General features: G+C 43.8%; 1 protein-coding gene across 2 annotated transcripts in view; it reads right to left on the reverse strand.

The window, feature by feature from the left end:
* The window catches only part of plppr5b (phospholipid phosphatase related 5b), a 175,148-nt gene that overhangs the window by 99,293 nt on the left and 48,920 nt on the right, over positions 1–26,935 (reverse strand). Inside the window, exon 3 of one of the 2 annotated variants that reach the window (XM_033638552.2) lies at positions 18,474–18,662. In XM_033638552.2, the coding sequence (XP_033494443.1) occupies positions 18,474–18,662 (189 nt within the window). Of the gene's footprint in view, positions 1–18,473; positions 18,875–26,935 lie in introns of those variants that run through there. The other variant, XM_033638553.2, reaches the window with a different exon arrangement.

Raw genomic sequence — 26,935 nt, forward strand, 5'->3', positions numbered from 1 at the left:
TTTAACTCTGAGCACGACCGTTCCATAACTGTAACCAGGTAGTTACTATCACATGACCGACAATCACAGTTGTGGAAACTGTGGTGCCTGTGTGGAAGATACAAGTGCTGAACTCATGATCCACTCTCGTTTGCAGTCTGCTTCATCCTTCACAAAGCAAACTGTGTGTTCCTGAATCCACAGGAAGCAGATGCAACCAGATATTTCAGACCTTCCCTGTAATCAAGTGACTGATATCATAATCAGACCTCACAGCGTTTCTCTCAGGACAGGGGATATTATCTGCTGTGAGAACTGCCTGTTTATCAAGGAAATACTCTTCTGTAAACACTTTCAAATCAATTCAACAAACGTATTATGGAGGCCACTGTCCCAATTCAATTAAGTGTGTTTCTTTATGTGGAGCATACAGTCATTCTATGAGCTGACAGCTATTATACTGCCACTTTATAACACTCACTGTGCATTCTATTAGATGTTCAGTACCTTCAATGCAGTGTGAGTCACTTTTGAATTACTCTGCTTTACAGTCCCTCTCACCCTGCCTGTCTCTTTTACTGTAGCTGGTGATTTCCTTCCTGTTCGCCGATGACCTTAAACACAACACAACCTGTCACATAGCTGCCTTCAGGTCTTCTTTTTGTATCTTCTTTTATTCTGAAGGGACTAAACCCTAAAGCTGAGGTGTATTACTGATGGTTTAGAGTAATGAAGCATTTTCTTTATGGACATATTTTTGTCATGTTCTGAGATCTCAGCCGTTAGCATGATGGATAATTAACCGGAATTATCCTTTGGGGCAGATTTATACAGACTTCTCCGGTAAACAGTGAGGAAAGCTTCCTTGTATGTATACCTGGCAGACAGTAGCCTCAGCCTTAACCACCAGCAAACACAAACCGCCCAAAGAGGATCATCACCTTTGTTAAGACTGGAGAGAAAAACACCCCACAGCCAAGATCAGCAACTGGCCTCCTCGCCTCAGCAGCCGACTGGCAACTGGGAGTTGGTTTTGGCAAGCAGCCGTGGTTTCCACAACACATCGCCTCAACAACCCTCTGTGATCTTTTCTGACTCCACCAAACAAGTGATCATGGTAGATCCAGCTGTACCCTGGGAGGAGCACATGGACACATCCCAAGAGTGAAAACATGCAAAGAACCAGGAGCCAACAGAGCAGTGCAGCAGGCAGAGCTGGAACACCCGCTGTGAGCCGAATGAGGTGGGATATCCGGGCTATGCCGGCCAGTCACTCTGCAGAGTCACTACCAAACTGGGGATAATGGGGCTGGCTAACCCCCAGATTCCACCAGATGCGTGTTGGTCGTGTCTGTGCTCCAGAACTGCAGCGGAGCCGCTACGTTTCAATTCTAGTCAATGCCCTCCGCAACAGATATGCAGGACTTCTATTTTTGCCGGACGCCGGAGCACAACGCAGCAATTCAGCACAGAGCAGAAGGGGCAGGAAGTCGTGCACAGAAACAAAATAAAACATCCAGTTAATTTTCAAAATAAAATACACAGTGTTCACGGCGGATCATATTTCCCTGCACTACACCTTGAAAACGTCATAATGGGCAGAGGCAGGCCTGAAGTCAACAGGTCAGAGGTTTTCAGGCGTCATTTCACCCCGTTGACACCATGGACGAGGAGATGTTAATCATGGAGGTGCACCCAGATGTCTTCCTACTACTCCTCTGGTTTTGTGGTTCTGTTTATAGAAACAACATCTTGTTATATCACGAGATTATGCGTGAATTCACGAGATCTCGTGGGTCCTCATGACTCCCGCTGTCCGGCGGAGCTGCACCGCTCCGCACAGCAAACGCAGTCGGTGGGTGTTGACGGACGGCGGAGCACGCAGCGGATAACCAGCGCAGCCGTTCAGCAACGGACACGCATCCAGTGGAATTCCAGCGTAAGAAGAAGGCCATCAAATCTATCATCAATGCCTCAGAGTGCCACTAGGTGGCCTGAGCTGAAGAGGGAGGCCTCGCGGTCAACTGCTGCTGGGATGCAATCCGTTGAGTCGCCTGAGCGAGGGTGTCTGATGTTTGAAAAGACCCTGGTGCTAACATTTAATATACCAATCAGAACCAGTGTTTGGCTTAATATCAACCAGTTTTAAAATCTTAGCACTGGCCCAACCCTACTACACATCAACAAAACAGGAAAAAAAACCCAACTAGGGCGAGGAATTCATTGCAGACTGTCATTACTTGCGTTGTTAAACCGTGTCACAAAGCGTTCAGATGGATTTTCCTCTCAGTGGATGGCTGCTGCAGGCTGAGGCGTTCTGCCAAACTCTCTGCTGTGCAGATGCACATCCATATGGATGGCACTTTTATTCTTGGAAAGACAATATTTTACTGGGAACAGTGGGAGCCAGTGAGCTGCAACACACTGCTTTTGTTGTCTTCACAGAGTTGAGCTAATAAACTATATGGACACCCTGTTGTCTTCTTCACCACTCACATGCTGGATGATGTGGGTCATTAGACATCTGTCGTTCTATTTGTTTGTCCTCACTGTTCTGTTACATGTTTAACATACAACATCTCTGTATATACCGTCATATCCATCTACCTCATGTATATTAAGCAGCCTGTAATAATCCCATATTTATTCCAGAACCACTCTGTCATTACAGCTAATTGTGATTTTATCTCTGCGTTGTTCCTCAATTTGTCCTGGAAGCTGCTGAAGCAGTTATTTTGAACACCAGGGGAATAATGCGTCTTTCAGTGTGTAAGAATGAGGTGAGCACTATTTATTAGCTCGGCCAAGGGGGTCGTGTATTCAGCTCGGTGTGTGCACTTGTTTGTCTGTTTGTCAGCAGGATTACGGAGAAACTACTGGCTTGATCTTCATGACAGTTTTTGGAGGGTGTAGAGTGGCTCGAGGAGGAACCCATTACATTCTGGAGCTGATCCGCCCACCAAAAAACATCATAGTGTTTACTAACAGAAAAAGAGTCCATCGCTCCCACTCATACGTCCATGATTTGCCCCGCACCACCTTGTTGGACTTGGCTGTTGTGATCACTGACAAATCAAAAGGTTTGCTGCTCACTTTAATTTCTGTTTGTATCTGGAGATTTTACTTACATTTGCATCTGCATCCTACTTCAGGAAAAACGTATTGATTCACACACAGTGGATACAACCCAGTCATGGCACCTAAAGCCTGATTAAAGGGATAGTGCACCCAAAAATGAAAATTCAGCCATTATCTACTCACCCAGTGTGCACAAAAATCTTTCTATGCACACCAAGAGGAAGACGGAAGGGTGGATCCGCAGCACAAAAACACCCTGGACACTCTGGACATGTGTAAATAAGAGGGGTCAAGTCATCAGAACAATCGATCTAAAGCAGGACTGTAACATCACAGAGCAAAGTTACAGAGAATGTTCTTTTGTCTTCTGGAAAATCATCCCGTGTTACACTTCCATGTAAACTGAGTGGCCTGGACTCAAACCACAGACACTCACTCGACCAGTCTGAGCTGCCACAACTGACAAGTGACTTCAAAAAAGTCAGTTGAGTTTCCTACCCAATCTAGCCCGCGTGTCCTTTCACATCTGCCTCTGAAGCAGCCCGACCTCAGCTGGGAATAAAATCGGTTACACAGAATATTCTATGACTTCCAAGCTGTCAATCATGAGTATCACTCATTTACATGTGGATTCTGAAAGCAAATACTTACACAGCTCAGGGCTTCTCTGAGCCGAGGGGAACGTACAGGAACAAGGATGCGTCAAGTGTTATAAAAAGGCTTTTAATGACACCGGGGGAAAGGATGAGATCCACGTTGAGAGGAAAGTTGGAAGGAAACAAAATCTGCAGATGCATATGGAGGATAACTTTGCTTCACTGGGTGGCTGTATCCAGTTTTTGGATAAGCAGATGTAAAGAGCTGAGGTGACAGGCAGTGTGTGTGTAAACTGTAGTTAGAATGAGTGTATGTCAATGACCTGATTATCATGTGTGTCAACTGCTGCAGTGTGAAAACTGTGCTGAGTAGGTAGATCAGGTTTGTGCAGAGCTGGCCAGGAATTCAGCCAGTCACTTTGTCAACGTTAGCAAGTCATATTTACTCAAGTGCTGCTCTTAAGTACAAATTTATGGCACCTATTCCTCTTTACACTTCTAATTTACTACATCTCAGAGGCAGTGGTGGCTGGTTATTATTAACGTTGCTTCAGCGGTACAGTGGGTGGTTCACTTAAACCTTCCAAAGGACCACTACGAAGAAACACTTGAAGAGCCCTTAAACCTTCTGAAGGACCACTACGTAGAAACGCTTGAAGAGCCCTTAAACCCTCTTAAGGATCATTAGAACCACTTGAAGAGCCCTTAAACCCTCTAAAGGACCACTAGAACCACTTGAAGAGCCCTTAAACCTTCCAAAGGACCACTACGTAGAAACACTTGAAGAGCCCTTAAACCCTCTTAAGGATCATTAGAACCACTTGAAGAGCCCTTAAACCATCTAAAGGACCACTAGAACCACTTGAAGAGCCCTTAAACCTTCTAAAGGACCACTAGAATCACTTGAAGAACCCTTAAACCTTCTAAAGGACCACTAGAACCACTTGAAGAACCCTTAAACCCTCTAAAGGACCACTAGAACCACTTGAGGAACACTAAAACCTTATAAAAGACCACTAGAACCACTTTAAGAACCCTTAAACCCTCTAAAGGACCACTAGAACCACTTGAGGAACACTAAAACCTTCTAAAAGACCACTAGAACCACTTTAAGAACCCTTAAACCTTCTTAAGGACCACTAAGTAGAAACACTTGAAGAGCCCTTAAACCCTCTTAAGGATCACTAGAACCACTTGAAGAGCCCTTTAACCTTCTAAAGGATCACTAGAACCACTTGAAGAGCCCTTAAACACTCTAAAGGATCACTAGAACCACTTGAAGAGCCCTTAAACCTTCCAAAGGACCACTAGAACCACTTGAAGAACCCTTAAACCCTCTAAAGGACCACTAGAACCACTTGAGGAACACTAAAACCTTATAAAAGACCACTAGAACCACTTTAAGAACCCTTAAACCCTCTAAAGGACCACTAGAATCACTTGAAGAACCCTTAAACCTTCTAAAGGACCACTAGAACCACTTGAAGAACCCTTAAACCCTCTAAAGGACCACTAGAACCACTTGAGGAACACTAAAACCTTATAAAAGACCACTAGAACCACTTTAAGAACCCTTAAACCCTCTAAAGGACCACTAGAACCACTTGAGGAACACTAAAACCTTCTAAAAGACCACTAGAACCACTTTAAGAACCCTTAAACCTTCTTAAGGACCACTAAGTAGAAACACTTGAAGAGCCCTTAAACCCTCTTAAGGACCACTAGAACCACTTGAAAACCCCTAAACCTTCTAAAGGATCACTAGAACCACTTGAAGAGCCCTTAAACACTCTAAAGGATCACTAGAACCACTTGAAGAGCCCTTAAACCTTCTAAAGGACCATTAGAACCACTTGAAGAACCCTTAAACCCTCTAAAGGACCACTAGAACCACTTGAGGAACACTAAAACCTTCTAAAAGACCACTAGAACCACTTTAAGAACCCTTAAACCTTCTTAAGGACCACTAAGTAGAAACACTTGAAGAGCCCTTAAACCCTCTTAAGGACCACTAGAACCACTTGAAAACCCCTAAACCTTCTAAAGGATCATTAGAACCACTTGAAGAGCCCTTAAACACTCTAAAGGATCACTAGAACCACTTGAAGAGCCCTTAAACCTTCTAAAGGACCATTAGAACCACTTGAAGAACCCTTAAACCCTCTAAAGGACCACTAGAACCACTTGAGGAACACTAAAACCTTCTAAAAGACCACTAGAACCACTTTAAGAACCCTTAAACCTTCTTAAGGACCACTAGAACCACTTGAGGAACACTAAAACCTTCTAAAAGACCACTAGAACCACTTTAAGAACCCTTAAACCTTCTTAAGGACCACTAAGTAGAAACACTTGAAGAGCCCTTAAACCCTCTTAAGGACCACTAGAACCACTTGAAAACCCCTAAACCTTCTAAAGGATCACTAGAACCACTTGAAGAGCCCTTAAACACTCTAAAGGATCACTAGAACCACTTGAAGAGCCCTTAAACCTTCTAAAGGACCATTAGAACCACTTGAAGAACCCTTAAACCCTCTAAAGGACCACTAGAACCACTTGAGGAACACTAAAACCTTCTAAAAGACCACTAGAACCACTTTAAGAACCCTTAAACCTTCTTAAGGACCACTAAGTAGAAACACTTGAAGAGCCCTTAAACCCTCTTAAGGACCACTAGAACCACTTGAAAACCCCTAAACCTTCTAAAGGATCACTAGAACCACTTGAAGAGCCCTTAAACACTCTAAAGGATCACTAGAACCACTTGAAGAGCCCTTAAACCTTCTAAAGGACCATTAGAACCACTTGAAGAACCCTTAAACCCTCTAAAGGACCACTAGAACCACTTGAGGAACACTAAAACCTTCTAAAAGACCACTAGAACCACTTTAAGAACCCTTAAACCCTCTAAAGGATCACTAGAACCACTTAAAGAACCCTTTAATCTTCTAAAGACCAATCAATGACCACAACAAACTTGGCTACTCAGCCAATCACTTATGACCAGAAAGGGGGAGCACCAGCAGGCCACAACACTTGGTCATATGACCCAGAGCTTCTCACCTTGTTCCACCCACTGACTTGTCGTAGATGGAGGCGGGGACCAGGAGGAAGCCAGTGCTGAATGTGTGTGTACTGTGGCTGAGGTGGAGCCAGCCGGAGAATACAAAACACACTCATTTTAATGGTTAATTTCATGCTGTATAACTCTGGTATCTTTCATCATCATGTTAAAATGCCTAAAACGTAAACACTACTTCATTTGCTCATTTCAAATATGCAATAATAATTTATAAAGCATGCTGACTCTGGATAAAGCTTTATGGCAGTTTTGCTCTTTATTGGCTGGCTGCCACTGCTCAGAGGGAAATACTGTAATTTTTACTCCACTATATTTATTTAACAGCTATCACTAATTTTTACTTCACAGAAACAGTTCAACTGGTCCATTTGTTTGGAGAAACACGTTCAAAATGAACACAGATATAAGCTGGTCAACACTCTTTATGACCTCTAATAAATGATTTCAAACGTGCAAATAAAGCAGTTTGCTATTCACTCAATTCATGTTTACTGAAACAGTCTGTGTGCAAAGGTTTTACAGTCTGAATTTTTGACACTGAACATTTTTTTCATTCATTTTTAGCTTCCATGCAGATTTTGAAGAAGCTGTATTTTAAAGGATGAGTCTGGTGGTTTTCTATTTTCCTCAACTAACAAATACTGTGAGTGTAAAGCCTGATATATCTTCTTCCTCTGTGCCATACATCTCCATTGTTATTGCAGAAACTATTAAAACTATGAGCCACACTGTTGCACTGGCTGACATGTTCCAGCTGAGCCAGCAAATGAAGACTTTTCATGCTTAGGCTGTAACTTTCCACCTCACCCTGTCATTCAGTCCTTGCACACAGGCTCACTCACTATCTCTAGCTGTCAGTGTTCGAGGCTGCAATTTGAGCTGTTCTGCAGCTGATTCACAATCAACCAATGGCAAAGCAACACACCTTGTCTGTCAGCCTATCATCTTACTGCTACTCATTTTAAATATGCACACCCCCCCCCCCCCCCCCCCCCCACCTCCCCATCACCGTCCAGTCTTCATTCATCAGCCTCATCAGTCAGCAACCTCAAAGTCAGCAGCCTCCACCGCCTCCATTAGTGTCTGGAGTCCATGGGGGGATTTATCTTGCTCTTGCTCAGATGTCACTCGATCACAACAGTCTCCCTCTGGTGTCTGAGCGCCAACGACTTTTGTCAAATCTTAATCAGCACAAATCATCTGTTAATCTGTTCACTCATATTCTGTGTTTAACATTATCTTCACTTCATGCTTCTGTCTCTCCTGATTGAACTGTCATTAAGACAAGTTCTGGTAAATGAAAGAGGGGCCTACATCAGCAGCCTACGGTGCTAAATCCATCTCATATTGCATTAGTTATAAACAGTATGACAGCCTGATTAACATAATATTATGTTTATAAACTGAGCCACTAGTGTCTGACAGGATGTGTGTAGTTTACTGCTGAGCTGAGGCCAGTGTCAGTGACATGAAGGAGATCAAACTCCAGTAGAGGTAGGAGGGGGAAGAGAGGTACACATTGTGCTTATTTAAAGGAAAGTTCATGTGTTTTTTTGGGGTGACAAGTAGGGGTGGGCGATATATATCGTTAACGATAATATCGTCATTGTTGTTTTAACGATGTGCAAATTTACGTTATCGAGTATGCAAAGTACTTCACAAAAACAACTGAAAACACACGTTGAAACCAGGTTGAAACCCCACACATTCACCGAACAAGAGTTACATAACTTGCGTGCAGCAGCACGCCGCTGTACGCCTAGGTGGTCACATGATCTCTCACTGGCACCTTTCTGGCAGGTCAGCCTGCTGCTAGACAAACATTAGCGAGACAACATGGCAACACCGCCCACGGATGCTCCAGCAGCTTTGGAAGACGTGGGTCAACTGTAGTGATAGGTCCCAGGTGGGAACTAAGGTCATGCTGTATTGTGTTGCAGGGGAACAATTAACAGGGGTGGTGAAGTACCTGAAGCCTGCGTGGTTCATGAGTGGTTTGCGGTTATACCAATAAATAACTGAACATGGTGTCAGATGTAAAGTCAGACACGAGCGACAGTACTAGTGACTTAGTCTGCATATAGTGACACGCAAAAGTGTCTAGTTGTAGGTCTACGGATCTACGGAGCTACCTAGCCTAGCCACAGTTAGCTAAACGAAGCGGCAACATGGCACAGTTTCAAGTCTCCCCGCCGGAAAAGTTCACCTTCAAGGCTGAAGACTGGCCTAAATGGATTAAACGCTTCGACAGATTCCGCACTGCTTCTGGATTGGAGAAGCAAGCAGAAGAGAATCGCAGGAATGTGATCTTTGAGACAGTAAAGTTTAATCAGCGGCATCAAGAAACGGGCGAGACGGCCGACAGTTTCATTACGGCGCTGCACTGCCTGGCGGGGCTCTACATGATGAGGTGGTGAGGGACAGGCTTGTGGTGAGTCTGCGGGACAAACGCCTATCTGAACAGTTGCAAATGGACCCAGAATTGACGCTACAAAAGGCCGTCACCAGAGTCAAACAGAGAGAGCAGGTAAAAAAGCAGCAAGAAATGTTAAGAACATTTTTCCTTTAAAACACTGTGTCCATTAATATCATCCATGAGAAACAATTAATGAGCTATAACTCAGGCTGTTAAAAACACGTATTTAAAATAATATCGTCTAATTATCGTTATCGTCAAAATCCCCCCAAATATCATGATATTATTTTTTGTCCATATCGCACACCCCTAGTGACACGAGGAGACATGGCAGTTAGTCTCTCAGGGAAACAGCATCACTATGACATCATTTTGGATTTGAAGCCAACAACAGAGGCGTGCTAACTGGCTGCAGGAGGCACAGTGCTGCCATTGTGAGCTGAACTTTCTTTGGACGCCGTGTTTCTATTTATTTCCTGGTCATTACTTCAAGGTCCACACAGTTTAACATATTCAGCATTGTACTTGCGTTTGGCCATGTTGTCGAGCCAGTTTGCTGTCTCTGTTAATTAGCTGTCTGTTTGTTACTCACTCTACTGCAGGAAGCAGCACTTTAAAATAAGAGGTCTGCACCAGAAATTCACGGTATTTAAAGATAAATTGAGTTTTTACAAACCGGACATGTTTCAGAGTCACTTTTGGTCCTTTCAGAATGGGCCTGCGACCCACTTTGGGACCATGATCCACCAGTTGGGAACCACTGATCTATGAAATAGCTTCTGATATACTGCAAAAACCAAAATAAGGTGTCAGGTAACTGGAGGGAGCTCATCAGTTTCTGATAAATGACCATCTCTAATAACAAGCTAGGCTATTTGCTGTTGGTTCTATTGTATGTATGTATTTTGGTGGAATATGTGTCTTTGTTGATGCTGCACTGAAAACAGCCATCTTTAAACCACATCTGTTTCTGACACCACTTTGCTGATATTTTGATGTTTTTTCTTCAACAAGGAGCAAATATAAAGCAATAAGAGAATAATGCTCCAAATGTAAATCAACTGTTTTAATTAAAGTCTCTCCAGCCAGCAGATGCAATCAAAGCAGCATACAAAGCTTAAATAGTTTAAGCAGGAGTGTGTGTAAAACATTCTGTATTTATATATTAATTGCTATGAGTCCCTCTTCCAGCGTCTGTTGTTCACAGCTGCTTCACACTGAATGAACAGCTTCTGAAGGCAGCAGGACACATGTTGATATGTGCCGCGTCACAGCGCAGTGCCATGACACACTGCCGTCCACTGTGTTTACCTTCATTATATCACCTGCACACGAGACCAGGCTGCTACAGAACAGCCACACACACCTCAGTATTCTGTTGTGTATGTGCTCATTAACCCTGCGTGTCATGGCCTCCTTTACACTTTAAACTGGAACTGTGTCACATTTTGCAAAATATCACCATTTATGATGGGAGACAGAGGAGCAGCTGCACCTTCATTATTAGACCTGGGGGAGCAAATGTGTGTCTCTGCATAGATACTGTTTGATCATACAACTTTGGATCAAAAAAAGTTATATCTGTCCACTTCAGGTGTATTATATTAATTAAAAATTACACTTCCTGTCCTCATTTAACCTCTCTAACTCCGCCAGGACGCCAACGTCCTCGCCCCCCCCCCCCCCCCCCCCCCCCCTCCTCTGTTAAATGGTATCTCCCAGGCGCACTACGTCATCAAACCATGTGATGTTTGGTATTGCCAGATTCAGGAAGCTCTCGACTTTTCAAACATAACATCGTTTTTCTTTTATTTATTCTGTATTTCGCACCAGAGCAGCCTAAACACACAAAGTCCAAAATCGTGATGAGTGGAGACAAGTCATGTCATGACATTTTTCAACAGGAAAAGTACTCGCGATTTTATATGGAGCTGTTATCAGGCATGTAGCTGTTTTATAAAAGGTAAGAGTCTCACTCCTACCACTATTTTTGGCTGAGATATACCGTCTAGAAAGTGGGATCATAACTTTCACGTTTCATATGGCTTTATTTGGTGATATTTTATGGTGTTTCTGTGTCATAAACAACATCAGCTATCATAATCACACCTGATTTCAATAAGGTACAATGTTTGAAGCTGGCTGAGTGTTGTTTGATCACTGATAGGACTGTTTTGAAGCCGAGTGACCGACTTGTCATTTGGAGCTCCGCCTGGATCTTTTCATGGTAAAAACACTGTAGAATGGTCATACTTTGAGCAGTCTTCTTCAAATCTGAAACAAGTGTTCATTGATAGTGTGCCTACAGCCCCACAGTGTCATTTACCTGCTCAGATGAAGCCACAGACAGTTATTCATTCTGAAACACATTTTTTATTTTATTTTAGGCAAAATCTTCAATTTTGTACTGACTTCAGAGGCCCATTACTCTGTCTCTGTATCACCTAGAGTGTTTCTGACACTTTCACAAGAAACTTCAGAGAGTTTTCTTTCTGGCAAGACCTCATGCATGCATGTAGTCAGAGCGGTTCAGAAGCTACAGTCATTTTAGTCTGGGAATGTCATTTTAGGCGTTTTTGCTACAAAACGGGGGTGGAGTGCAAGAGGAGCCATTTACTCATCAGGTCTGGACATCTGGAGTTGCCTTTCACACATACAGCACACCAAAATGCAGAGACCCCTCTTGTATTTTCTCAACCTATGCCAGGGTGATGGAGTATGACCATACCATCAATGCTATCACAGAGTTACAGCACTATCAGTTCCCTGAGAACTGTATGGGAAACAGAAGTAGAATTACTGCCTAATGGTTGACGCCTTAGTGCACTGTGTCCTATTGGGTTGCCCCACAGTACGGGACTTTTGGATTCATGATTGTTCGTGATTGTTCCCAGAGAACTGTCTGTCAAGAAGTCCCCTACTGTATTCGTTTATTTCTGCTGGGGTACATTTTCACTGTAACATACACACTTCTTGTATCTATACTGAATGTGTCCAGACCACTGTCATGTTGGGTAAAAGACTGCTCGTCCAATAATGGAAGTCCACTCACACGCCATCAGTCACAGACTGGCATAATCTGTTTACTAGGGTGGTGGTATATGACGGGAATCTTTCTCTCTGCTGGGCAGGATTCAATAGTATTTTTTCAAATGGAAAAGATTTCTTCAGTACATTAAAGGCACTTAAAGACAAACGCGTGGCTTAGCTCCATTCCATGTACACACGTGCACATACACACACACATGCTTTAGCTCTCTTGGCCCCAATTACAACACAGCCTCTTTTCTACTCTTGTTTAATGCATACTTTTCACTTGTGTTTATTATTTATTCATTTATCTAATTATATATCATGATGTGATTAACACCCAAACATAGCGCTTCTAATTTTTTAAAATCATGTTAATCTTGTGCTGCTATTTTCGCTGCCGCCTGTCCATCACCTGTCCATCACCTGTCCATCAGAGGTTATTGATGGTTGAGTTTTAAATCTACTGTGACGATACTAGTACCATATTAAACTAGAAGACCAACCATGTTTGCTTGCTTCTCAGGAAAGGGGTTAAATAACGCTCCGAATTTAGGCTAAATTTTGGCGAGGGTTCTGTGGGTACCAACAAGTCTCCCCTTTCCAGACATGTCTACTGTATGTTAGTCCAATACCGTTTGGGGTGCGAACTATGCACTTTTTTTTACATACAGCCGCTAACAGCACTTATATATAAATATGATTCAGTCAGAATCACTTTTGTCAAAGAAAACTTTATTTCCATTTCAGCATAATGTTTGTCGGCATGGCTCTGTTCTGGGGCCCCTCTGCCTTTCCTAGCCTACACAGAAAAGCCTAAGCTAGAGAGAGTACACCTTTCTGCCCTTCCATGCGCCTCCATAAAAAGCCTAAGGCAGGGAGAGCAGCAGCAAAGACCCCCGGGAACAGAACAGAGCAGCATCAATGACAAACAGAAATGACATTGATAAGTCAGACACAGCATGAAAAGGAGGAGCTGGGGTGGAGGCAGGTTGCAAAGCAGCTTGCAGAGGAAGCAGCAACAGTAGGCAGGACAGAGCAGCTTAAATAGGGCGCCCTGAATGGGATTTGCCAATTGGTTGCAGAGAAAGGAATCATGTGATCTATCAGCTGCTCCATCAGTTGATTGGGCTGTTGGAGGCTTGACATGGTGTCCTGTCTGAACTACCGCTGTACGATTTGGCAGTAAATGTCTTAGTCATCTGCTTTAAATTACATACCTATGCATTGTCCTTTGCTCCTTGTTTTATTTTTGTCTTGTGTCAGACATGTTCTCACCTACTGGAAAGACTCTGTTTGGTTGAGGCAGGTGATGCAGGAGGCAGGACATGACTCAAAGGTTGTTGTCGGTTGGTGTCTTGTCAGTGTATCTGTTAGCCTCCAGTTATTTTGACTTGTAAAAAGTCTGGACTGCAGTGTGGTGTCTGCCCTCTGACCTGAAGCTCTGTGTCTCTGTCCTGCTCTGTTTAGGGACTGTCTCCACACAGTTACTACTCAAGTGGCTGTGAGCTGCACTTAAGTTAACATCTGTATGGACAATAAGCCACACGATGATGAGTCTGATGCCTGATCACAAGTGTTAGATTGTGTTTTCCACCTCTGATGTAGATCCCTGAACTTCGTCACATCCAGAGAGAACAGCTCTGTGTCTGTCAAACCATCTGAGTAACATAATGCACAGCAGACTATCGGCCGATCAATAAATTACAACTTCATTCTCATAATATAACGACTTTCTCTGATCAAAATACAACTTAATTCTCATCTTCTCAGAGAACACAGATATGTTGGCCGTGTCTTGAATGTGCAGAAAGTTTTGAACATGAGGAGAAGTGAGAGTTCACCCTATGAATGATTTAAAATCATTTTATGTATTATTGATGTGAATAGGTGGCAAATGCAGATCTAAGGAGGCAATTTCCCCTGAACAAAAGACACAACAGAGGACTGAAGAGTAAATCATGTCTACATGTGTGTTGACTCAGCTGAGATATGAAATGAGGAAAGTTGAACAAATATTTGAAAGCAAAACAGAATCCCAGAGAGTCTCACTGCCTTATATTCCATTATATTTTCAATTTTCACCTGTCGCCTGTATGTTGTGCTTGTCTTTACATAAATAAAGATATTTCCACCATAAACTGGTGCAAAACAACAACCAGAATGCAGGAAATGAAGTGTTGGACGCTCAGTATTTCCAGACCCTGACTTTATCTGTGCCCCCCACACGAGGTTGAAATGAAACCTTGCCTGTCACTAATCGTGCACCACCATTTTTAACTATAGGCACCCAGGACGTGAGATGCAGTAATATTTGGCATACTGTTGAATGCTTCATCCACAATTCTCATCATTTATTTCTCTCATCATCGTACAAATGAAATAAAAACCCACACCTTGTGCCTCTGGCTGCAGATTAGTGGTGCTGTGTGTTCATGCCGCGCTGCTCTGCACCACCCAAACGACAATATGATTTCCAGAACAAGTGTCTTTCCATTTGTCGAGCTCTTACTGTCGCGCTTCGCTGTGATTGGCACAGTTGTTTCAGAGTGATTATTAATAACAACATCCTCCAATTCGTATTCCACTTCACCCAGCAATTTAGCACTTTGCACTGCTGCACAAACATGAGCCATAATGGCAGCGGGCTTGGAGACGTCCAAACAGTCTGTGAGCCCATTAGCACAACATTTCAACAAGATACTCAGTGTTTCTGCTGGCAATGGTGTGGTGTGGTGTGGTGTGGTGTGGTGTGGTGTGGTGTGGTGTGGTGGGCCATCACGGCAAAATCTTTGCTGCTGCATCAAAAACACGAAAAAAAAAATCACAAAATAAAAATAGTAGTTACTGAATGTGATTTCAGTTCAGTTCTCACAGGCCTGCTGATGTGCTTTAGACCTGCGCTGGACCTGTTCATGAGTCACTGTGAGTACACACTCCAGTCTGCAGTGTTCTTCATACAGTTCACTGATAAACCAGAGAATTGTACAGTAACACTGGGATTCACGATCAAAGAGAGTTCTTGTATAACGTCTACACTTCTGTCCGTACTCTCTGTCTCTCTCTGCCAAACCTCCAAATTTTAAGAGCAACCTCTCTTCACCAGATTTATTTTATAATCAAGAGCAAAAACCAACTTACACATCCTATTGTACTAAGTGTTCACAGACGTCAGTGTACAGCCGCAGTAAAAGCAGTTATGTATTCAGCACTGTAGCTGACTGGACTGAACTTTCTGCAGGAGTCTGTCTGGATTCAGCAGGACACTGAAAAAAAACTTCCCCTAAAACACTTGAATGTTTTTGTGCTGCATTACAGTCTGAATCAAGAGAAAGCTAATGATGGACTTAATCGGACAATAAAAAACAAAGCAAACCCACATTTCCACCACACACACGTGTGTTTTACACTTAAAGCTTGTGTCCAGGTAAGAAAGGGAAAACTCTGTGAAGTGACCTAGTCAACTTAATCAGAGAAAACTTTATTTCCATTTGCATTATATTTGGAGGTATGGCTCTGTTCTGGGGCCTCTCTGCTTTTCCTAAGCCTAAGGCGGAGAGAACACACCTCTCTGCCCTTCCATGTGCATACAAGGAAAGCCTGAGAGCAGCAAAAACCCCCCCCCCCCCGGGAACAGAACAGAGCAGCATCAATGACAAACAGAAATCACATTAGCCCTTTTTAAACAGGAATTGTGCAAATTTGCAGGAAAGTCCAATCAGTGTTTTTTCAGCATTGGCAGTATAAAAACAAAATCGGGGAGTGCAGCAAAATGCCGCCTACCTACTTTTGTTTATACAGAATGTGCCTTTTTCGGGGCAATGGGGGGCGTGAGCAAGTAACAAAATGTGTAGCTCAGCGTGTGACGTAAACAGTGACGTGGGAGGGAAGCCGCGGCTGGTCAGTCCTTCGGTGATTCTCTCATAAGTCGGCCCGTTCTTCTCCGTCCCCGTCATCTGACGGTTAATGGCCTCTTGGTTTGCGAGGACAAGGAGGGCGCACAATTCCTTGTCTCCCCAGTTGCTCATCTTTACAGTGTCTGTCAGGTTTGTGTTTCCCTCTTGCTACTAGCTGCTCGCTAATTCCTGCTATCAGCTGTTTCCTGTTTATCCACCGCCAGTGGCTCGCACGTGCAGCGTCATCAACAGCTCCTCCCACAAGTCATCAACAGCCCCTCCTGTTGCAGAAGGTCACCTCGGTCTGTTTAAACTAAAAGGGTTCTGCCAATATGTCTACCCTACGAGGGGGAAAACTGGGTCTAAATGTTTCTTTCACTCTCAAACAGCTGCTCCTCTTATCCACCAATCAATCAATTATCCACTGGGGTTACAGTAGTATACCTGTTTTAAGGTATACTGTGATATTAAAAGTGCATTTGCTTATTTACGATATTGAAAAACATGCAACTGGACGGAGAACGTCGACTTTTTTTAAGTTTTTATCAGAAGGGAGACCTTTCACACAAACAATCATTTAAAAAATAGTTTCAAGTTTCAATTATAGTCACGAAACGTTTGTTCAACCAAAAGTAACACCTCTGTTTTCACTCCTTTAAGGGCCATTTTGACCCATAAAAATAATAATAATTCTGTAATAGTGTAATACTGTGATACTTGAAACATACGATTATCATACCGTGAAAAAATCTCATACCATTGCAACCCTATTCTCCACCATGTGACTGAAACTCAAACTGCTGCTGAGAAGAAAAAAAAGGAAGAGTTACACCTGCGCTGCAATCACAGATGAGAGAGTGAACAAACTGATTCAGGCAAGAAAAAAAAAAAACGGAAAGTTAGCGTGCCTCTTGCTAGCTCCGGTCTCATCAACCTGTTTTCTGGGACGAAGCTCTGATAAAGCCACCGTACTGAACAGCAGACACAGTCAGAGACTAGCTGCAGAGCACAGTGGAACATTTAGCAGCTACAGAGACAGATATGTTTCTCAGTAGATGGTGGAGACCAAAAACAGAGTGCGACACAAACACTTCTCCTAATGAATGCTAACGTTGCTCTGTGTCTGCTGGGTGTATCAACATTTCAACTTAAGGTGATAGCATGTTGATGCTGTGGTTGCTGTGTTCCCCCCAAGTGGCCAAAAACAATTAATGCAACTTTAAAAGTTCCAGAAATCACTCCGGATCAATATTGACTCACAGACAGGAACTAGCTGGTCCTCAGACTGATCATTAGTTATCTTTCTTGGCTGCTCTCAGCTGAGTACAGACGAACAGGTCGGTGTCACATTTGATCTTTGTCACTGAGTGACGGCAACTCAGTGTCTAAATGCCATTTGAATTCTGATCTTGTAATTTTCGACTTTCTATCATGGGGCAAAGATCAGGCCAAAGTCACAAGTCATCATCGTGACGGCTGAATCATCATCTCAGAATTAGTCACATATACAATACCCCCCCCCCTCAGCCCCCCGAGGTGACAGCTAATAATTCATCAGACTGACCATCAGTCACCCTCGTCGGTGCACTCAGAAGACTTCAGATCAATACAGATAAGCAGGTAGCTCTCACTTTTAATCCTGTGCACTGAGTGATGGCTGCCTGTGTGTGTCATTTTAAATTTGTCATTTCTAATGTCAGCAGTGATCTATAAGAAGATGCGATCTTAATTACAGAAAAATAAGACGATGACATCACAGCCACTCAGGAAACTCTTTAGTCTGGTGGCAGCTCATCAGATGAAGCGGGCAGGTTTCACACATGATGTTTATGATGTTCTGTGTTTGATCCTGTCAGCAGTAATCTACATGTGGGCTGTGCCCTGAAGAAAAACACATTTCTTAAGTCCTAATTTGATTTCTTGTGTGTTTCAGTGCAATAATCTGGGGCAGTAACTGACAGATAATTCTTATTTTTTTATTAACTTAGTAACTGCTCTATGCCACGCCAGAAATGTGATAATGAAGCTCATGTGAGCGACTATAAATGTTTTATTTTGTCCAGTCGCAAAACCACAGATTTTCAGTATCTCTGAGATCAAACAGAAAAGCAGCACAGCCACAGACTATCGGGTGTGAATGGCTGACAAATGACCTGAATAATGAATCAATTATTCAAATTGTTGGCAATTTGTCGGTTGACTTATTGATTAATCAACTCGTGTTTCAGTGCTACAGTAATCATGGTGTGGTAACAGTCCAGAGAAGAAGCAAAAGCAGAATGAATTCAGCTTCTGTTTGAGTATCTGACAGGAATGACATGAGCGTTAAGTGACATCACTGATGGGTGAACCTGCAGGTCTGATGGGTGAAGTTTGCAGACGAAGTGTTCACTCACCAGCAGCGTGGGCAGCCCGGCCACCAGGGCGTAGAGCAGGACGGGCGGGACGGCGCTGCTGTCCTCCGGTCCCAGGTAGGGCTTAGTGTACGTGGTGTCGTAGCAGAAAAAGCCCTGCACGTGCACGCTGAAGGTGTCGGTGTACTCGAAGTAGTAGGCCAGCATGACGGTCCCGGCCATGATCACCAGCTGGAAGTACAGCATGATGCAGACAGAGAGCAAGAGACATTTAATTAGAACAAAGCCTTTTCTCTCTCTGTCTCTCTCCCCCTCTTCCTCCTACCCGGCCTCCTCCTCCTCCCCGGCGGCACCGACTCCCGCTGACCGGCTCATGACGGCTCGGCTGCACGCGATGAGCCGCTCTCTGATCGTGGTGGAGGCTCGCTTGCCCTGGCTTCCTCTGCTCACTGCTGCTGCTGCGACTACAGACTGTGTGTGTGAGAGAGAGAGAGAGAGAGAGGGAGGGAAGAGAGAGGAGAGGAGAGGAGAGGCAGAGAGATCGCCAGCGGGTGTGTGAGGGTGTGTAAGCATGAAAGAGATGAGGAGGCTTGGCTAACCCCCTTTCTATGTCTGTGTGTGTGTGTGTGTGTGTGTGTGTGTGTGTGTGTGAAAAAGACAGATTAGAGGGACTTGTAAGCAAACAGGAGGATTGACAGCTCCTTCCATCTTTATATATGTGTGTGTGTGTGTGTGTGTGTGTGTGTGTGTGTTAACTGGACACGGCAGCGAGACATGTGTTTAACCAGTTCAGCAGCAGACTGAGAAAAGCAGGAGGAGAGAATGAAAGGAGAGGGGGGGACAGAGAGCTACAGACGTCATATGTGTCTGGACCGTTTGCAGAGGCTGATGCTCTCTGAACGCAGCCCATATTTCATCAGAGAAATGAGTCGATACATAAAAGTGAATGAGCAGAAGCTGCATGATGTCTCATCCATCGATTTGGACTGAAGTTAACGGACCGAGGTGAAGCAAGGTCCTCTGTGCTGTGCATCTGTAACAGCTTGCAAGTTATTGCTGGTAGGCAGCGGTGTGCAGTGCACAGATACTTTACATGACTTTAAAGAAGTATTTCACTGCTGCAGAGACACTAATACTTTTCAAGTTGGTGCTACATGATCAGAGAGGACAGGAAAAAGAAGGCTGTGGCATTTGCTTTTGCTCAAGAGGTAAGGTTACAATGTTGTAACCCTAGTTCTATTACCACAGACAGGAGCCATCTGTTGGACTCTATGGGTAGTACGGTACTCCAAAACCAGAATGCACTGCGCTGCATCAAACCATTAAACACTCCCACTGATGAGTGACGTGATCCGAGCTTGGCTGTTTTATCCCAGGAAACAATATGGCGACCGGCTGGCAACAAGAGAGCTCATATTTCAGTCAGTTACCACTTTAGTCAAAGAAAACTTTGTTTGCAGTTGCAGTATTATATTTGTTCTGGTGGCACCTCTGCCCTTCCAAACACATACGAGGAAAGGCAGAAAAAGCAAACCTCCCTGCCCTTCCATGCGCCTGCATAGAAAGTCTAAGGCAAGAGCAAAGAACACAGAAGTACAATTTCTAGTTCGAGCAAGCCCCCAGGGATGGCACCGGGCTTTGAAGCCAATACAGCGCTGCAACGATGACATTTTTCTGTAGGCTGTCATGGAAGTTACCCCCAATTTCCACATACTCGTCTGTGCTGCGCAGCGCATTGCGTAGCAGCTACGCTCCCATTCTAGTGAATAGCTTCATTTCCACAGCGAGCGCCACGCAGTGTCTCTGGAGCGTCCCAGAAGCGCCACGGCGCTCTGCTTCATCGGAGATACACGCCAGGTCTATTTTTCAGCGACTGCGCATCCATTGCACGTCAAGCCACGTAGCTCAGATCGCACCAAATGACCAATTGATGTGAACAGCAAGGCGATCTCAAGTTGTTTTCTGTCTTTCTCCTTCTAAATGAACTATTGTTTTGGTCTGGCTCACACTCTATCAATTGCTTTTTATGGCGTGATTTCGCAGTTCCCACCACGCCGTGCACCCCAAAAACGCATCCAGTAGGCGAGGGTACGCGCCGTCAGTCGCTCCAGATCCACGGCGCGGAGTATGTGGAAATTGGGTGTTAGCGCTGCCCTGGTTCCCTCATCAAAAAGCCGATGGGATTTTTCCATTGGACTTGGGATTGTTGCAGAAAATAAGCTCTATGGCAACAAACATCTATTATACACGTTTTGTCCAAGAAAATAATCTTGCGCTCACTCTAAGACCTACTTCAAAAACTGTCGTTCCCATTAGTTAATTAGACACAAAAACATGGGAGAATAGGACAGAGGTTAAAAAATACTGAAGTAAACCTATAAAACATAGGGTCATATTAATATTGAAGCTGGTTTTGAGAGCTGCAGGAATGACTTTGTAACCCTATAGTTCTTCCCTCAGTCAATATCACATATGCTTCATTTCTATCTCCATTTTTTGCCGCACTTTCAAAAGGTACTTTTTTGTCTCGCTGTGTTCTCTTGCTGTTTGCACTCCTTCATAACTCTGTCATAACTCTTCATACATTCCCGTTTCCTGACATGCTGAAACGGTTGTGTAATGTTCAGTACCCACCGCTGGCTCTGTACTTATTTATATTTTCTTTTTCTTTATCTATTTTTCCTACTATTGCTGCGGCGACCCCGTTTCCCCACATGGATCACTGAAGCCTCATCTTATTTCATACTCCACACTCTCTCTCTCTCTTTCTGCTTTTTTCTCCAACACCGGAGATGCATTTATGTGCTTCACTGCCACACTGAAACCCATAAGTGAAGGCTGTCAGAGGAGACAGAGAAACGGATTGCGACAGAGAGACAGATGGAGATGGAGATGCAGAGGGTGTGTGGAGTCAGGTGGGTACACGCTGACAGCTCTGAGTAATGGCTGCCATTACTGTGTCACTCCGTCATCACTCCCCATTTTATTACTAACTAGGCCAAATCTATATGCTGCTGGCTTCATGCTCAAACACTTCTAATGATGCATCCTTCCTGCATAATAGAATCATCAAAAAGTGGTTAAATACAGTTCGCACACATTATGAATCTAGTCTTATCAGACTGACAGCTGTACTGTGTACCATCAAGCCTGGTGTTAAGGTCACGATTACAGTAATACCTCAAAAACAAAAACATTTCCAGGATGTTTTTTAAATATGTAGGAAATGATGTGCTTCTTTCTCATGAGTATACACCAGGGGACTGAGCAGAAAACAGATGATCATCAACAAAACAGTGTTTTGGTCAGAGAAACCTTAATTTCCATTTGCAGTATTGATTTGACGGTGTGGCTCTGTTCTGGGGCCTCTCTTCTTTTCCTCTGGCCTACACAGAAAGCCTATGGCAGAGAGACCACAACTCTCTGTCCTTCTGTTTGCCTATGTGCAACGCCTAAGGCAGAGAGAGTACACCATTCTGCCCTTCCATGTGCCTACATGTAAAGCCCAAGGCAGGGAGAGCAGAACAGAGCAGCAGCAATGACAAACAGAAATGACATTGATAAGTCAGACACAGCATGAAAAGGAGGAGCTGGGGTGGAGGCAGGTTGCAAAGCAGCTTGCAGAGGAAGCAGCAACAGTAGGCAGGTCAGAGCAGTTTAAATAGGGCGCCCTGAATGAGATTAGCCAATTGGTTGCAGAGAAAGGAATCATGTGATCTATCAGCTGACTCCCTTCATCAATCAGCTGATCCATCAGTTGATTGGGCTGCTTGAGATCAGCTGATGTAGCTGGGATGTGAGCTGAGCTTGACATTGTGTCCTGCCTGAACTAACACTATGCTCAGTTTCTTCATGAAAATCATTGTTAGTTGTGGTTTCTGCTGAGAGCATCATTGTAAAACCTAAGATAAAAGAGACTACAGTCATGCTTGCAGCTCTGCTTCTAGGCGCAGCTGTTTTCTTGAGCTAAGCGCTAACATAAACATGCTAACATGCTAGCAGTAGCCAGGTTTGTGGAGCACAGATTTTAACCAAATTTACAGAATACTGGGAAAAGAAAATGTTGATGAGCGTTTCCATCCAATACCGCTACGACCTGATACAAAGTCAAAGGATCACCAAAGCCATTACAATCCACCTAACATAAATATCAGAGCAAGTAGCAACAGCGCTGAAACAGCATCTATGTAAAAGGGACAACATGGGTGTGATGTTAGCAGTTAGCAGCTAACTCAAAGAAGAAGAGCAGAAGCCAAAAATCTCTGCAAATTGGGAAAACAATGAGGTCCAGGAGCTCCTACCCCTATTATTCTTCATAATGCGCTGCTGACGATATGTCCCACGAGAGGCTGACACTGTAGCGTTATATGTCACGCCTCTTTTTCATGATGCCAGCATGCTGTGTAAGACCACACACAGGAGTGGAATAATGCAGCTGTTATTTGGTTCTGTAAAGAAGGGACTTCATAGCAGCTCTATGGTGTGATCTCTGTGTTATACATACAGCCACACTGCTAACATGGCTGAAGACTCATCAAAAAGAAAAACTATCAAACTGGAATCAGGTTTCAAATGATGTCTTGCTTGTTTTGTTGAAAGGTAATAAATGTGTTGAAGTGTTGCCACACCATCAGAGTAAATAAAGCCACACGCCTGGAAACACATTCATCATGAGGGAGATGTGTGGAGTGCAGAACGTGTGAAGAACGACACGTCTGTCAGCAGACACATCTATTAATACTGTCTCAAGATTTCTACTGTTTAGGAACAGCCATGATTATTGTCATATACGTGAGAATGTGACAGTGTAATGAATTTCAGTGCTGCTGTCGCTGAACAGACCTTTAACGTTCAGCTGCAGCCGCTTAATGGACGCTGGCCAAAAAGACGTTTGCAGCCTGTGACACTGGTGACACTCCATACATCAGCCTGATGGTAATCTGCTGCACATTAAACACAGTGCCAGAACAGCTCATTGTTCCTCCATTGGTTCTACATGTGGGGAAAATTTGTCTTTTATATGACCATTTAGGGGAAAAAAGGTTTTCCTGGGTGTGTGGGAACACTGGTCTCACAGAAAAACACAAGCAACACTTATGTTTTCACATTTCAGTGGTAATAAAACATAAAAAAAAATATGGAATATATTCACATGAGCTTTTTTGTGAGAGTGCAACTGAACAGGGCGAAAGCAAGGTAATAATCTTACTATATACTGATGAAAACTCTGTGTGTGTGTGTGTGTGTGTCTGTTCCACGTTTTTCTCCTCACTGACTTGGTCAATCCATGTGAAATTTGGCACAGTGGTAGAGGGTCATGGGAGGATGCCAATGAAGCAATATTACATCAATTGGCCAAAGGGGGGCGCTATAGCAACCCATTGAAATGTCAAACTTTGAATGGGCATATCTCATGCCCCGTATGTGGTAGAGACATGAAACTTTGCACAGAGATGCCTCTCCTCATGAGGAACACATTTGCCTCAAGAACCCATAACTTCCGCTCATATAGATTTTCCGCCATTTTGAATTTTTTGAAAAACACTTCAAATGGATCTCTTCCTAGGAAGTTTGAGCGATCTGCATGAAACTGGGTGAACATAATCTAGGGACCAATATCTAAAGTTCCCTCTTGGCAAAAGTTGGAAAACTTACTAAAACTGAGCTTCTATAAGGCAATGAATATTGCGGAGGGCGTGGCTCATCACATAAAGGTGTATAACATCTCAAGGGTTTCACCCATCACCACGCAACTTTGTAGGCATATGACCACACATAATCTGAGGGGACCCCTCCATTATTGACCCCATCAAACAAAATGGGGGCGCTAGAGAGCTCATTTCTTATCTAGGCCTAACCGCCATATGGATTTTGACTAAACTTGGTAGATATGTAGAACAGGACGCCTCAAGGTGACTGGAGAAATTTAACTCTAATTGGCAACTGGGTGGCGCTATAACAACAGAAAAATGCTTCAAAATGGCTAAAATGCGACCGATCGCTGTGGCTCCCCCTGTGGACCAATGTTGGTGTTGTTTCTAATGTTTGGTATGACTAAGTCATGGTATGGTATGCTGTACATAATCACAGAAACTGTCAGTGTGTCATTCTGTCAGTCAGTCATTCTGTCTGTCCCACGTTTTTCTACTCACTGACGTGGTCAATCTATGTGAAACTGCATATAGGCATTGAGGACTGGCATAGGTAGAAGGTGACAAAGCTACCAATGGCTATGGACTAGTCATTAGTTATCATTAAACTTTGAAACCATTTTGTTATTTTAAGTATGTGTAAAAAGTCTCCCAGTCCAGTTGCATTGATTTTCTCGATATTGTAAATAAGCAAATGTATATAACCGTCAGCTTTTATTTCACACACACACACACACACACATATATATGCACATCTATATATATATATATATATATATACATATATATATACATATATATATATATATATGTATATATATATGTGCATATACATATGAAAGGTGGATAGCAGCAATGCTACACGTAATTTTTGCACACACAGATGCACTAATTTCTACACATATGCAATGTGCTTATTGTTACACACACACACACACACACACACATGCACACACACACACACACACACAAACACACACACGGGACCATTCATGCAGAAATGAGGCTCCATATCCAGCCAATCAGAGAGCAGTCCATGTAAGCAGTGGTGAGTGTGTGAACACAGTGGAGTCCTCTGTAGACCTATAGGTCCATCTGTCACCGTCCTGCTCAGCCTATGAGGAGTCCCACAGTCACTGCTCGACTGCTGAGGCAACCATTAGGCTACACACACACACACACACACACACACACACACACACACACACAGAGTTCATAGTTGTTCACAGTGACCGTTTAAGATTCCTACTGAACAAACAACAAACATTGGGAGCACACACACTCTGACAGCCTGATGTTTTAATCTCTCCCTCTGATCCCAGCGGACTGTGACTGAATGTTGAATTAATGACTTCAGTATCTCTACACTGTGGTTGTAGTCTTTTGTCTTTCCTTTTTTTATGAAGCAGCTGATATTTATTTGATGTATGCCAGTATTTAATATCTGACTTCTGACCTTTGACCACCAGATTCATCAGTTCATCCTTGAGTCCATGTTCTACAGATGTCTTGTGTATGAGAATGGGACGAATGTATGCAATGACGAACAGACGACCGACCTGAAAACATAACGCCTCTGGCCACGGCTGGCGCTGTCACAGAGCTGTAAAATGACAGGTAGTGAAAAAAGGAACAAATGCTCTAAAATTCTGCAGGAACATCAGGAACAGAGAGGACACTTTACAACTCTCAACATTCATTTACTCACTGCTCTGGGCCACACACACACAACTCCACTTGCTTCCATTGTACTGGGTTAGAGGCACAAATCAGACACAGATATGGTTCAACTTTTTCGACTTGCTGTGTGACCATGGCAACAGCAGAAATTAAAGCGAGGGAAACAATGCAGGAGCTGATTTTACTGGTTTTATCTGAGTTCCCTGAATGATACAGCTCCTCACCAGGAGAGGACACACTCGTCAATAAACAATGTTCAACACACAATTTAGACGAACTCACATGATCAGACCTGTCTCACGTCCTCCAGACTAGAGCGGGACATTATCTGACAGAGGACAGGAGACACTGTCTCACGTCCTCCAGACTAGAGCGGGACATTATCTGACAGAGGACAGGAGACACTGTCTCACGTCCTCCAGACTAGAGCGGGACATTATCTGACAGAGGACAGGAGACACTGTCTCACGTCCTCCAGACTAGAGCGGGACATTATCTGACAGAGGACAGGAGACACTGTCTCACGTCCTCCAGACTAGAGCGGGACATTATCTGACAGAGGACAGGAGACACTGTCTCACGTCCTCCAGACTAGAGCGGGACATTATCTGACAGAGGACAGGAGACACTGTCTCACGTTCTCCAAACTAGAGCGGGACATTATCTGACAGAGGACAGGAGACACTGTCTCACGTTCTCCAAACTAGAGCGGGACATTATCTGACAGAGGACAGGAGACACTGTCTCACGTCCTCCAGACTAGAGCGGGACATTATCTGACAGAGGACAGGAGACACTGTCTCACGTCCTCCAGACTAGAGCGGGACATTATCTGACAGAGGACAGGAGACACTGTCTCACGTTCTCCAAACTAGAGCCGGACATTATCTGACAGAGGACAGGAGACGCTGTCTCACATCCTCCAGACTAGAGCGGGACATTATCTGACAGAGGACAGGAGACACTGTCTCACGTTCTCCAAACTAGAGCCGGACATTATCTGACAGAGGACAGGAGACACTGTCTCAGGACACCAAAGTCACAGTGGAGCAAACACTGCAGACCTCCTGTAACAGACGACACTTCTAACATGTGTGTTGTCCCTCAGTCAGCAGGACACCTGCATGTGACGTGTTTGTCTCAGGTCTTAATCTGTCCTCTCAGAGGGCGTTA

This window comes from Epinephelus lanceolatus, chromosome 20 (genome assembly GCF_041903045.1).
Source record: "Epinephelus lanceolatus isolate andai-2023 chromosome 20, ASM4190304v1, whole genome shotgun sequence".
NCBI classification, from domain to species: Eukaryota; Metazoa; Chordata; class Actinopteri; order Perciformes; family Serranidae; genus Epinephelus; species Epinephelus lanceolatus.